At 34.4% G+C, this 13,419-nt stretch overlaps 1 protein-coding gene across 5 annotated transcripts in view; it reads right to left on the reverse strand.

Moving 5' to 3' along the window:
• rttn (rotatin) overlaps positions 1–13,419 on the reverse strand; it is a 128,695-nt gene that overhangs the window by 30,227 nt on the left and 85,049 nt on the right. For all 5 annotated transcript variants that reach the window (XR_015524853.1, XM_087309371.1, XM_087309370.1 and 2 more), the window contains exons 29-37: positions 12,852–12,980; positions 12,060–12,170; positions 10,344–10,502; positions 7,585–7,662; positions 7,276–7,453; positions 6,667–6,764; positions 5,113–5,209; positions 4,799–4,994; positions 2,847–2,934 (exon numbers count right to left, since the gene is read on the reverse strand). Coding sequence is in view for 4 of the 5 variants with exons in the window: in XM_087309371.1 (XP_087165497.1) it covers positions 2,847–2,934; positions 4,799–4,994; positions 5,113–5,209; positions 6,667–6,764; positions 7,276–7,453; positions 7,585–7,662; positions 10,344–10,502; positions 12,060–12,170; positions 12,852–12,980 (1,134 nt within the window). In the remaining variant the exon portion in view is untranslated. The remainder of the gene's footprint in view (positions 1–2,846; positions 2,935–4,798; positions 4,995–5,112; positions 5,210–6,666; positions 6,765–7,275; positions 7,454–7,584; positions 7,663–10,343; positions 10,503–12,059; positions 12,171–12,851; positions 12,981–13,419) is intronic.

Consider the following 13,419-nt stretch of genomic DNA (forward strand, 5'->3'; position numbering starts at 1 on the left):
TTGTAAGGAAAATAAGTAATTCATTATGGTAAATAAAGTTCAAAATGACCTTTTTGAATAAAAAGTTTTATTGAGATGGACTGTTGGTGATTGTTTTGGTCAGATTGGGACGCAATACATCAACAAAGGAAAATTAAGACCTGTTTAAAAAAAATTTAAGACCAACAGCGCAATATTTGAGTAAATGTAAGACGTTTTAAGACCCCACATAAACCCTGTTTAAAGTCTAGAGATGCCTAAACTAGGGCACGCAGGTCAAAGTTGGCCCATTGTAACCTTTGATTTGGCCCACCATCCCATCTGAGAAAAGTGGGAGAATTTTGGGGAGGGTTGGGGTTATTGGTTTTAATACACATTGTGATTTCTATTTTAACGTCACCTTTCATTTGTTAGTTTTATTTTTGAGCCACAAAAAAACAAACTTGAATGTTGCAATTAAATGTTGCAAATGAAGGCAGGTACAGCTTGACTAGTGTATTTAGCAGCAGCGGATTTGGGCATGGGTATTGTGGGCGATTGCCCAGGGTGGTATATTGCTAGTGGTGGCATGGAGACCCAAGTTTGTTGTTTGGCCCATCATAAGAAAAAGTTTTGGCACCCCTGGTCTACAAGAACCAGAAGTTGCTCCCTCACTACCCTTTGGCTCAGTCCCTGATTTATCAGGGGTCACTACAGCAGAATGAAACGACATTTACTCTGACATATGTTTTATGCAGTGATGCTCTTCCAACCATCAGAAGTTGCTGAGATGTTAATTCAGTACGTTGATGTACTGCCAACTGAAACAGAATATTGAGATGGGGCGGGTTTTCTTTTTATCATTCTGTCACAGCAACTGGTAAGAGGAACGTGGTTCCATCTAAAAACAATGTGTGCTAGCAAAAATAAAATTAATTTCACACTCAATTAAACCATAACAAAATGTACAAGAAAGGCTATGTTTGGGTATTATTAATGGATTAGTTTTGCAAAAAACAAAGTTTCTTTCTTCTGTTGAAGACAAAATAAGATAGTTGGACAATGTTAGAAACCAGTAGTCATTGACTTCTTTAGTGTTTTGTTTTTTAATATAACTACAAAAATAAAAAAGGAAGGTTTGGAACTACTTGAGAGTGAGTGCATTTTTTCTTTGAATAACTGATTGTTTTATATTATGTATGACATTATTTAGCCCTTTATCTACATTTAAACAATGAGAATGCTTACATGGATCTGATTTAAAGACAACAAATTTAGGACAATACTCTGATTAAGAGTCTACCATGTACACAGGGATTTTTGTTTACCTTAATCCAACTAAAATCATAAACAGAAACGGAATTAAGACATAAGGAGTATGCCAATTTTAGTCATATTATTGAAGTGCAGTACAGACATGTAAACACCACAATCAAACTATTACCGTCTTGTAGAATTTTCACCACATTTTGTGTCAGGACAGTACAGGCTATAGGCTGTTTGACATTATTCTCTGCACCTACAGAGTCAGTGAAAGACCACAGACACCTGCATCGCGAAATGCAGAGGTTTTTCCCACACAGCGAGCGGGAACAAATTCCATTAAAACTACACTTTCCAGCAGTTCATACTCGCATCCAATATCTCATTTGTCACTGGGGCATGCATGAAATGATCCTGAATAAAAGTGAAAGTGTGGTGCAGTTAAAGTCGACAAATTAAAAATGAAACGCACGAAAATTACATGAAAGTTCGCAGGAAATGTGGATAGCATGATGACGCAATGACATTAATCAAATTATTTGCTATAACATTTAAAATGGGTTCATGAAAGGAACATTAAAAAAGCGACTCATGTAAACGCTTTAATCATATTATTGTCTTATTCAGATTAAGGCAAAATAATTTGATTACTAAGGTTCATGTAAACATAGTCATTGAGAACAACCAAATTATATATGTAAAACAACATAATATATGTTAAACACAGGAGCACAAATTTACCAATAAGGCTTTTTCTGTCACACATAGGATTGACAAAAACACATCTACACACTAGATTTAAACAACAGCTAAGTTTGTTGGTTGCATTTGACTATAATTAAGGGACAAAACTGCCTTACGGTTTCTTTAGAATTATCTTCATTCTGAAAATGTTGATTGAACACAAACTAGGGTAAAACATGGACAAACCTAACTGCTGGATTAAAAAAAAATAGTTTAACCAAGCAGCTGGGTTTGTCTACATTTTACTAAAATTTGAGTTGAACAAACTCAAGCAAAGTCTTGGACCAAAATGTGCATGATTAAATGTATACATAATTAAAAAAAATATTCTAGATTTTCCTTTAAGAGTTTTTATTTCTTTTTTTGCATATTTGTGCATGTGACAGTCATGAGTGCAGCATGTTAAATGGATGCACTGATAGCCTTTTTGAACTGGAATTTAATTAAATTTAATTGTGAATTTTCACCTGTGGTTTACATTATACTATCGAATGGCTAAATTTGGAATGTGGAGCCTGAAAACTTTAAAATGTGGTATCAAAGCCGATTTCTGATCTGTCAATACTTTGTAGGTTCACCTTGCACATATTGCTGAGTGCATTTGTTCAACACAATACAAAAGACTTTTTAAATTGGTCATAACTTAGCTCAGACAGCAGACAAATAGATTTTCTAGTGTGCTTGTTCCAAAGGATTAACAGCAAAATCCCTTATACAACAATATTTATTAAACTTGAATGTGGTAGGGGATGTTTGTGAATGACTGTAATTTTGTGGAAATTTGTCAAGCTTTCTGTGTTGTTTTGCAGGCGCACATTCTATTATGACAGATTGGTGTTTAAGTGAAGGTGAAAAATGATAGCACAAATCCCATAATGCACCTGGTTCCTGGCATCTTCCATAGCAGCTGGCAGGAGAGGTGTTTTTAGCTCATTGACACATTGAGATATGGCTGCCGCATCCACCACACTGAAACACACAAGGCAGCACAAAACCAACAGGAAGTTAAGCTCACAGGGTTAGAATGCAGAGTTAAATATGTTTTGTGTCTAAATTTATTTTAATTTTAATGTATATCTAATGTTAAATATGTTTAAATCTTTTTTAATAATATATATTTTAAATTGTATTATTATTATTATTATTTATTTTTATTTATTTTTTTGACATAGGTCCACCTTTTACTTTGTAGAGAAAAAATAACCACAGTTTGTTATTTAGAAACAGTGGGCAGATGGTGGGAGGGAAGTGGTGTTGCTTAAGTGCTTTCAACCAAGAAAAAACTATACTTGTGTCTGAGTGTGTGTGTGGGGAGAAACTGAGGTGAGAGGTGTGCAACATGTCACCTACATGTGCATGCTTTGTCTGAAATTAACAGCGGAGAAAATCTTAACTTAAAATATTCATTTATTTTAATGAACACCAGCATGACCAGGGTTAGGTACCGATTCAGATGTTTTGACTCCAGTCTGATTCACAAGCTCTCTATTTAAATACTGACTAAATTCTTAGCTAAACTCAGTAAATATAATTTTAATACAAATGCTATTGATAGTTTGAAAAAAATACCAATAAACACACAGGCTTTGGTGATTTATGTTCTTTCGTTAGATGTATTTTATGGCTTATAGCATATGGTAAAATGGCTTATTTATGGCCTTACCCCTAAACCCAACCCTAAGCTGTAGCAAATTTTCAATGTGAAAAGGCCCCGTTAGGTATGTATTTTAAGTTTTGAATTACAAGAACACAAGTTATGTCCTCATAAACCATACCAACATTGTACACCTATGTCATTTTACAAATTTGTGTCCTCATAAACCACTAAAACCAGCATGTGTAGGAAGTTAAACACACACCATAAATAAATTAAATGAATTCTACATACATTAAAAAAGCTATGAAACATATTCTGCCAAGTGAAGTCATTGTTTTTTTTTTTTCTTTTGTTATTTGATTACTATTAACAGCACAAACAATTAAAGAGCCCCTATTTTGGGTTATTGATTACCTTCCATTAAGTGTGTAACACAGCTCTAAGTGAATGAAAAATTCAGCTGAGGGTTAAATCTGAAAGTGCACCTTTTTTAAAAATATTGATTTGTTTTTATAAAAGATTTGACTCAAGAGTGGTTTAAATGATTCATCATTCATCTGGATCTTTTGCCTGTTTGTGTTGACAATGACACAATACAATATCAAATATGAAGTGCTGGATCCGGTAAAACTTGAACTTGCCAAGTGCGGGGGTGTGTGTGGACTGGTCATTAATGAGTGGACGTTCTGGTGATTAATGCAATAATCTACCCTGCAATGGGAGATTCGTTAGCCGTTTGTTAAAGGAAGGATCAGAAGACTATTGATGTTTGGTACTTTGTCAGAGCTTGACAGGCACTTTATCAGTAAGGTTACACAGTTCATAAACTAGTTTCTTCCTCCATTTCACAAGTGTAAGTGTGATTAAAAGGGTTGCCTCCTTGTTTTCACTAGCTTGCAAAATATTAACTTATTTGTAAAAAAATGCAATCGTTTAAAAATAAATGCATATTATTAGACAATAAAAGTGTTTTTATTATTTTGACCTTGTATGCATATCAGCCTGTTGCTGGAGACCCCTAAAAGCAAAATATGACCTTTTTAATGCATAATAGGGGCTATTTAAGGTACAGTTAAAGTAGAATATATAAAATAATAAATTCACCACTTTTGTAAATCAACATCAAATTGACCACTTAAAAAATATATTATTATTATTATTATTATTAATATTATTATTATCATTATTTATTTCACAATTAAAAACATAAAGCCAGTTTTCACATGTTTCTCTAACCTGGCCATGCCCTGAAGTATCTGGTTCTGTTGGAGGGCAGAGAAAGTAAATTCCGGAAGCACCGCCAGCAGGTTGTCCAATAAACCACAAACAGCCAGCAACAGGTGAGGGGTCACTATAGCAACAGGCTCGCTCCGCCCCCCGGGGTGTGAGTCTTGAGTGAGGGCAGAGTCTGAGCTGTCAGTGTCACTCTGACCTGCAGCACCAAAAAAAAAATAAAAACAGGAGTCAAACTCAAATCACTGAAATACTCTTCTCAAGGCCAAACTGTCAGTTTGTTAAATTCTTCGCTTCCACCCCCACCCAAGTTTTACCCTGAGCAGTGAGTCTGTTAACTGGAGTTTCCTGGTTAGCGCAGACACCTGAGGTCGGGACTGGAGAATGAGTCCCACTGCAGCTTCCTGATGGAATCTGGAGAAGATAAAAACAGACATCATCATAAAAATCTCAACATAGAGAGTTTCGAGAGAGCTAAAGCCTGAAGTATAGTTTTGTTTTAAAGAATTTGTTGATTTTTAAATGGAAAACAAAACCAAAAAGTAACATTTTAGCATAGCTATTTTAAAGCAGTTGTAAAAACAAAACAAAGAGGAAATAAATAAAAAAAATATATATATTTAAGAGCATAATTCAAGCAACAAATTACATATAAAAATAAATGAAAACCAAATGAGTGAGTGCCACATGCTTTTCTTTTGTTTCATTAATATTTATTATCCCGTATAATGTTATGTTGTGTATTTTTTATTTTATTTTTTATTTAATGCCATGTCAGCAACCAAGGCTATTTTCATAGCAAGAACTTTTCAATAATAAATATACAATTAAAAATCAACAAATGAAAACAGAAAATAAAAAAGTTTTTGGTGCTAACACAGTGCTAAGCATTTTAAATATATATATATATATATATATATATATATATATATATATATATATATATATATATATATATTTTATACAGTTAAAAAAAATTAACCAGGTGTGTATTTGACTGGATTTATAGTTTTTGAATTTTTAATTGTGCATCCGTGTTAAAACCTGTGGTGGGCTTAAGGGTTGTAATCGACTGCAGTTAATAAGTCAATTTAAATCTCTCGTCAACGTGGACACACTTCTATGGTTTGCCCCTATAAAATGGCATTGTTTAAGATACTGCAGCTCAGTATTTGAGTCAGAATTATTAGCCCCCTTTGATGTTTTTTTTCTTTTTTTAATATTTCCCAAATTATGTTTAACAGGGCAAGGAAATTTTCACAATATGTCTGATAATATTTTTTCTTCTGGAGAAAGTCCTATTTGTTTTATTTAGGCTAGAATAAAAGTAGTTATTTTTTTAAAGCACATTTTAAGGTCAAACTTATTAGCCCCTTTAAGATATATTTTTTTTTCGATAGTCGACAGAACAAACCATCGTTATACAATAACTTGCCTAATTACCCTAACCTGCCAAGTTAACCTAATTAACCTAGTTAAGCCTTTACATTTCACTTTAAGCTGTATAGAAGTGTCTTAAAAAATATGTAGTAAAATATAATTTACTGTCATCATGGCAAAGATAAAATAAATCAGTTATTAGAAATGAATTATTAAAACTATTATGTTTAGAAATGTGATGAAAAAAATCTCTCCGTAAAACAGAAAATGTGGAAAAAATAAACAGGAAATCATCTAATAATTCAAGGGGGCTAATAATTCTGACTTCAACTATATATACTATACAACTATAAAGTTGCAGAAAAGCAACAAAATCTAAATAAATAAATAAATCAAATGTACCCCAATGTTTTGAACAATAACCTATAATATATGTATGTTAGATCAGCCATAAAAAAACACTGTTTAACCAAAAATCAATATTAACTGACCAGAGTACTGGAGGTGGACATAGATCCAGAGGGATGAGTCTGGTTTAGAGGAACAAGCATCTCTCTCCAGTGCTTCAGAGAATCATTCAAATCTGCATCTGCAGTCCAATTAGACATACAACATCTGTATTTACCAACAGATTAATATGCACTAGAAAGATTAGCTCCAACAGCTTACAAATACATAACATTTTGTTAAGCAAACAATAACTCTACATTATCTGTCAAAGGTTTGGGATCAGTAAGATATTTTTAACATAAAAAAGCATATTCTGGTCTTCATGATGAATTTATTTCGTAATGAAAGGATAAATTCTTATTTCAATAAAAAAGTACTTTAACCTTACTTCAATCCTTTCATAATTTTACTGTATTTTTAATCAAAAAAGCAGACTTGGTGAGCACAAGAGGTTTATTTTAAAAACATTTGGCATTTTACTGATGCCAAACATTTGAGCAGTAGTGTAAACACCATCTCTCTAAAGAATTCAGCACTCCTGCACGACCCCTGATTCAGAACAGTATTAATAATGTGTGTAAGCATATGGATGCCACCGAGTGAGACATCCACTAATAGCTGGCAGTGCTCTGGGCGCGTGGACAGCGTACCCTGGGTGACATTGGCTGGCGGCGGAGGGGGGCTGAGGGTGAAGGCATGTCTGCCCGTGTAACAGCTCTTCACCATCTGGCCCACGCTCTCAAAAAACTGGCAGTGGTACAACAGAGCCTGCAGGGCAGGAAGCCCGACCAGACACAGGCCTGAATCCTCATCATGCACGCAGGGGCTCTGGGAGACACGAGAATGGAGGGAAAAAAAGCAGAAAGCACCATAGACAGATTTGTTATGTCTACAGAGCTTTTAAGACCGTCTGTGTTATTGATATTCAGTTCTCAAAGTTTATTCTCATGTAAACATACCTGCCAGGCACACTCTTTGGCCTCTTCTGCATTTGCAGGCATTGGCATCACAAGGAGGTTCTGCAAAATAAACGCTGCCTACAGGGAAGAGAAACATAAAAGTCAGCAACACTGCCATCTTCTTGTAAATGAATGGAAATGCATGCTCGTGGAATCCTCAGAGGAATCTGCAGAAAGCATGTGGCAAATTCTTCAAGTACTGCAAACTCTTTTGATTGCACTGCCAATCTCTATATATGGGTTTAACCACTTGCATCTTCCCGTTACATCTATACTGAAACATTCAAAAATAGGTAACAGATCTGAAAGAGAAGGCCATTTGGCATAATTCCTTGTTCTCACTGCAGCTTTTTCTAACCCAAAACCACCCACTTTGACAGGAAGTGGCAGTCTGACTGATTTATAGAGCTATTGCCAGATGATGACTGATGTTTGATACCCTGCCTCTGTATAATAACATTGCGTGTACCATGCTGCAACACAGTTTTGGACTTTAAGTTGTATTTACAGTACTTTTTGTATTAATAATAGAACTACTGTGATAATGCTTCAGTGTATTATGTGTGCTTAGTATGTTTTAGGGAAATAAAAGTTTCAGAAACAAAGCCAAAAGATACATCTTAAATATTTCTGAACAAGACCTTTTAAAGTCAGCCTTGTTGGCTAGAATATTTACTACAAAATTATGTGATATTCCTCACTTTCATTCTTACTGAAGCAAGACCAATTATTATTTTTTTAATTCTGCAAAAAAATGTTTAGTCATGAGGGGAGTATGCAGGCGGAAGTGTAATGGGCCCTGCATATTTAGCATTTTCATGAGTTGGGAGACAAAAGAACCTCCCCATGCTAATGCTAACGTTGAGTTAGGGGGTGGAAGGGCTGTAAGCACTAGCCTGAAAAAAGAAAGAAATGCAAGAATATTCAAAGATTAACGATTAACCCGTTTAGTGAAGATAACTATATAGTAAATGTTAATAACAGTGTGCAGATTGCTTGTGCTCTTTTGCATGTGAGCTCTTTGCAGGGCAGATGGCGTGCAGCTATTCAAAGGTAAAGAAGGTTAAACGGAAAATCCTGCATCTCCTTGCTTTTCTACATACTGAATAAACTGAGAATATTAAGGTACAATTAAGTTTCATTTAAAATTAGACATTCTAGGGCGAAGCAGTGGCACAGTAGGTAGTGCTGTCCCCTTACAGCAAGAAGGTCGCTGGTTCGAGCCTCGGCTCAGTTGGCATTTCTATGTGGAGTTGGCATGTCCTCCCTGCGTTCGCGTGGGTTTCAACCGGGTACTCCGGTTTCCCAAACAGTCCAAAGACATGCGGTACAGGTGAATTGGGTAGGCTAAATTGTAGTGTATGAGTTTGTGTGGATGTTTCCCAGAGATGGGTTGCGGCTGGAAGGGCATCCGCTGCGTAAAAATTTGCTGGATAAGTTGGCGGTTAATTCCGCTGTGGCAACCCCGGATTAATAAAGGGACTAAGCTGACAAGAAAATGAATGCATGAATTAGACATTCTAAGCTTTCAGCAGACTCATGTTTCATGAGTTTGTGTGAGAAGTATTCGCAGAGTTACAGTTCATTTTCAAACTAATTTCAGATTGACCTTCAATGAGAAGTAGTGGCGGCAGACATTTAACCTTTTTAATTTATTATTTTACAAAAATAATATAAAAATATTCAAAATAATTGTTTTTTATTATAAGTGCACAGACATAATAAAATCACTTTACAGTTTTAAAATATGTATAACACGCATCTGCATGACAAAAACAGATGAAGTACATCGAGTTTCTTTTGCATTGACTTTAAAAAGGACGTCGCCTCTGAGAGTTAAAGACGTTTTGTCATCTGCCACTTTGTATGCTTCTGCTTTTTAAAGAAAAATGACTTGTGTGTGTCAATGTTTTTCTCAATTCATCAAAAGTTTTGCCTCATTGTCAACATCACTGTTTGAAATGTGCAATTGCAGTTGTTTGCAGAATTGTCATCTTTACGTGGGTTGTGCATCAGCACAGCTCCTCAACATGAATGAATCTAATGTTTCGTTCCACACTGGTGTGGATACCGAGCATACAAATAACAGATTTAACATCTTAAAGTTTTACCCAAGTAAGATTTTTTGAAAGACAATGTCACCTGAACAAGTCAGTAACACGCATCTTACTTTTATTCTGACCAACTGAAAATAAATAAATAAACAAAAATACTAAGAAATCATTCTACCAATGGGGTTTAAATCTAACAACTGCCAATGAATCGCATCAAACCACTCAAATTACTACACGTACTTCATTCTGAAACTGGTAATGTTAACAACATCAGATGTATATACAGTGTGTATTAATATTACCTGTAGCATTACTCTACTGTCATACCCTTTGAATTTCATGTGAAGAAATATGTTAAATTATTTCAGCTGCTTTGAGAAAAGACTATAAATGATCAGCCATCTGATTCTGCAGAACACCGTTTTGTACACTGGCAGGTTATTTGCTTGATTACAAACAGATTTGGTATAATATTTAACCAAAATAAAGGATACTGGCTACAGTTTTAATTAAAAAAGGACTTGGGGACCCTGATTATCCTGTCAGTTTTGAACTGTTGAAGCTTGAATTTTTTCGAGTCCAACACACATCTGATGTTTTCAGTGAACACAAGGTGGTTGGTCCCTCAACTCTGAGCCTGAGGCAGTCTGGGTAAACACTCAGCTTTTTTTGTGCTGTCTTCAGGGTGAATCTGGCTGGACTCACCTCTCTGCGCACCATACTGCACTCCTGTTTCTCCAGCAGGATGTTGAGTACTGTGGCCCACAGGCCGCCAGAAATGTTCTGGCAGCTAGCAGACAGAGCCACACACCCTCTCTCCAGCGAACTCAGAGCCGCACCCACAGCCAGACTGGCACAGCGGACCTACAAACATTCACAAACACACACACACACACACACACACACTCTTGCTCAGACCAGCACATGTGCTTGGCATTGCTAACTACCATGGGTTCTTTGGCATGTAGAACTGGCACAAATTTGTGTTTGTCATGCCCATTATTTTCAGTGCTCAGCATCTGCTGAGCTGAGGGAGGCCTGGACATGTGCGGGTACTTAGGAAAACTGGCCAAAATAAAAGGCCAGAACACACAAATCACTAAATAAGGCTTTCATCAAACTTACTGACGTGTGCATTTAATAATTTGGCCTTGTCTGTGATGCGCTAACTTACAGTACATTCACGAAAGCTGGTATTTAGTAGAGCCTTTGAAATGTGTACAAAAAAATCTTTGTGTTGTGAGCCATTCAAGACAGTTCATGTATGTTATTTTAAATCACATCTTTATGAAAAATAAATGAATTAATGGCGTCACGGTGGCACAGTGGGTAGCACAATCGCCTCATCGCAAGAAGGTCACTGGTTCAAGCCCTGGCATGGTAAGTCATTATTTCTCTGTGGAGTTTGCATGTTCCTCCGGGTGCTCCGATTTCCCCCACAGTCTAAAAACATGTGGTATAGGTGAAGTGGGTAAGCTAAATTGTCCGTAGTGTATGAATGTGAATGAGAGTGTATGGATGTTCCCCAGTCATGGGTTGCAGCTAAAAGGCATCCGCTACGTAATCCATATGCTAGATAAGTTGGCAGTTCATTCCCATGTGGCAACCACAAATTAATAAAGGGACTAAGTCGAAAAAAAATTAATAAATGAAACAAACTAATTACATTTAATTTTAAAAAGACCATTTAAGAAAAAAATAAAATCAACTGATCAAAGTAGTGTCTCCACAGTAATAAATGCTAGTTTAGAAAATAAATATGACATAGAATCTTTCTGATCAATTTAATGAATTTTAAGAAACTTTCTAAGTAGCTGATTAAAAGTCTACACATTTTAAAGACATTAAAAACTAAATATAAGTATAAGAAAAAAGAAAATATGTAATTTAATTTAACTGGTAAAGTAGTTATTGTTAACCAAACTAAAAACTATTAAACTTAAATGTTGAGTTAACAAAAAAAAACAGGTGACAAAGTTAAATAGAAATTTTACAAATATTGACATAGAGACAAAAATGCTATAAGATTTAGCAAAGAAATATATCTTAAATTTACAATTAGCACAGTCAAATTGAAAAATAAAAATAAAGTAAATACATTTACAAAATCACACAATACCAAAACTTTAAAATTAAGATAAAAACACAACTAAAAGCTAACAAAAAACTGAAAATATTAATACAAATAATATTGAGACAGTAAACTATTCAAGTTTAGCTTTTACAAATGTATCAGTAATCTATTTCTTACCATTAAAAAATCTAATTTAATCTCTGCATTTTATACCAGTTACTCAAAAACTTTTGTTCAAGTATTTCAAGTATGTAATTTCTTAATAAAAAGTATTCCAAGTCACCAAACCAAGACAGTATTTTAGGTTAAGCACATCTCAAGGTTTATTCTACACATGAAGGTCTCACCTCAGGGTCACGATCCACCCACAGAGGAATTAACCAGGCCAAGCCAAGCTGAGCAGCACTTTGCTCATCAGCACTTTGCTCTCGCCCCAGAGACCACAAGGATATCCAGTCCTTAAACAACACACACACGCACATTCCAAATATAGAACATAAAACTGCTGTCCTAATGTACCTACAGTCAATTTATATTATAATTAAACAATGAAGCTGGGTATTAAACATCTTTCCAGTGATTAATCAATATAATACAGTGCTCAGCATAAATGACTAGACCCTCCACACATCACTCTTTTAAATGAATCTTTTCTATAGGATGATTTACAACGATATATTTGTGCATATGCATTAGATTAGTCAGTACCAAAGCTAAAACTGGAATTAATCTAACAAAAAACTATATAAACTATAACTAAAATATAAAACTATATTATATATATAAAATCATACTAAACAGAAAAAAAAACAAGACACACATATAAACTTATGCATTTGATTTTTGCAATATCTTGTTTGAATTTAAATGCTCTATTCTTTTATTATTTAAAACGTTAGTTGGCCAAATCCCTATTATAATGAATATAAATGTTTAAAAGCACCAAAAGTATTGGTTATATTCACTAAAAAACAAATGAAAAAAAAAAAAACGTCATTTTCAAAAGGGGGTGTACTCATTTATGCTAAGCATTGTAATTGGTCAAAGTTACTAAATTGATTAAAAGAAGGTGTTAGCACCCCCTTGTGTCAGTTTCAAAGCCTACTGACAGCAGTGTCAAACACAGTGCTTTTTCTGACCTTATTTGTGCTTTCCTTCATCATCTCGTGTGACAAATGAAGCAGGCAGATCACTGCATTTTTTGTTACTCCTTTGCCCATAAAGGACATTGAATTTCCTCCCAAATCGACATAGAATGAAGATATGACCTGGGAAGAGCAGTCAAAGAGAAGTAAAATCAGAATTAGTAATCTGGAGGTTTCACACTAGAGGTATACGTCACAGTAATACATTTGTTTTCCTTAAATTGTGATCAAGTATATGGAATTATTACAATATTGACAAAAACTGCAGCAAAAAAAGTTAAACAGGTAAAATAACAAAAGGAACTCTACATGTTTTATTGCTTAATTAAATATATATATATATATATATATATATATATATATATATATATATATATATATATATATATATATATATATATATATATGTTTAAAATTTAAATGATTATATAAAAAAAGATTTTATTATATTATATTAAAAAAGAAATGATTATATAATAGTACTTTTCATTATCTGTTTAGTTTTATTATATATGGCTATAAAGTAGTGTTTCATTGTTATATAATCAGCACATTTTCAACC

This window comes from Danio rerio, chromosome 24 (assembly GCF_052040795.2).
Source record: "Danio rerio strain M-AB ecotype USA chromosome 24, GRCz13ab, whole genome shotgun sequence".
Classification (NCBI taxonomy): domain Eukaryota; kingdom Metazoa; phylum Chordata; class Actinopteri; order Cypriniformes; family Danionidae; genus Danio; species Danio rerio.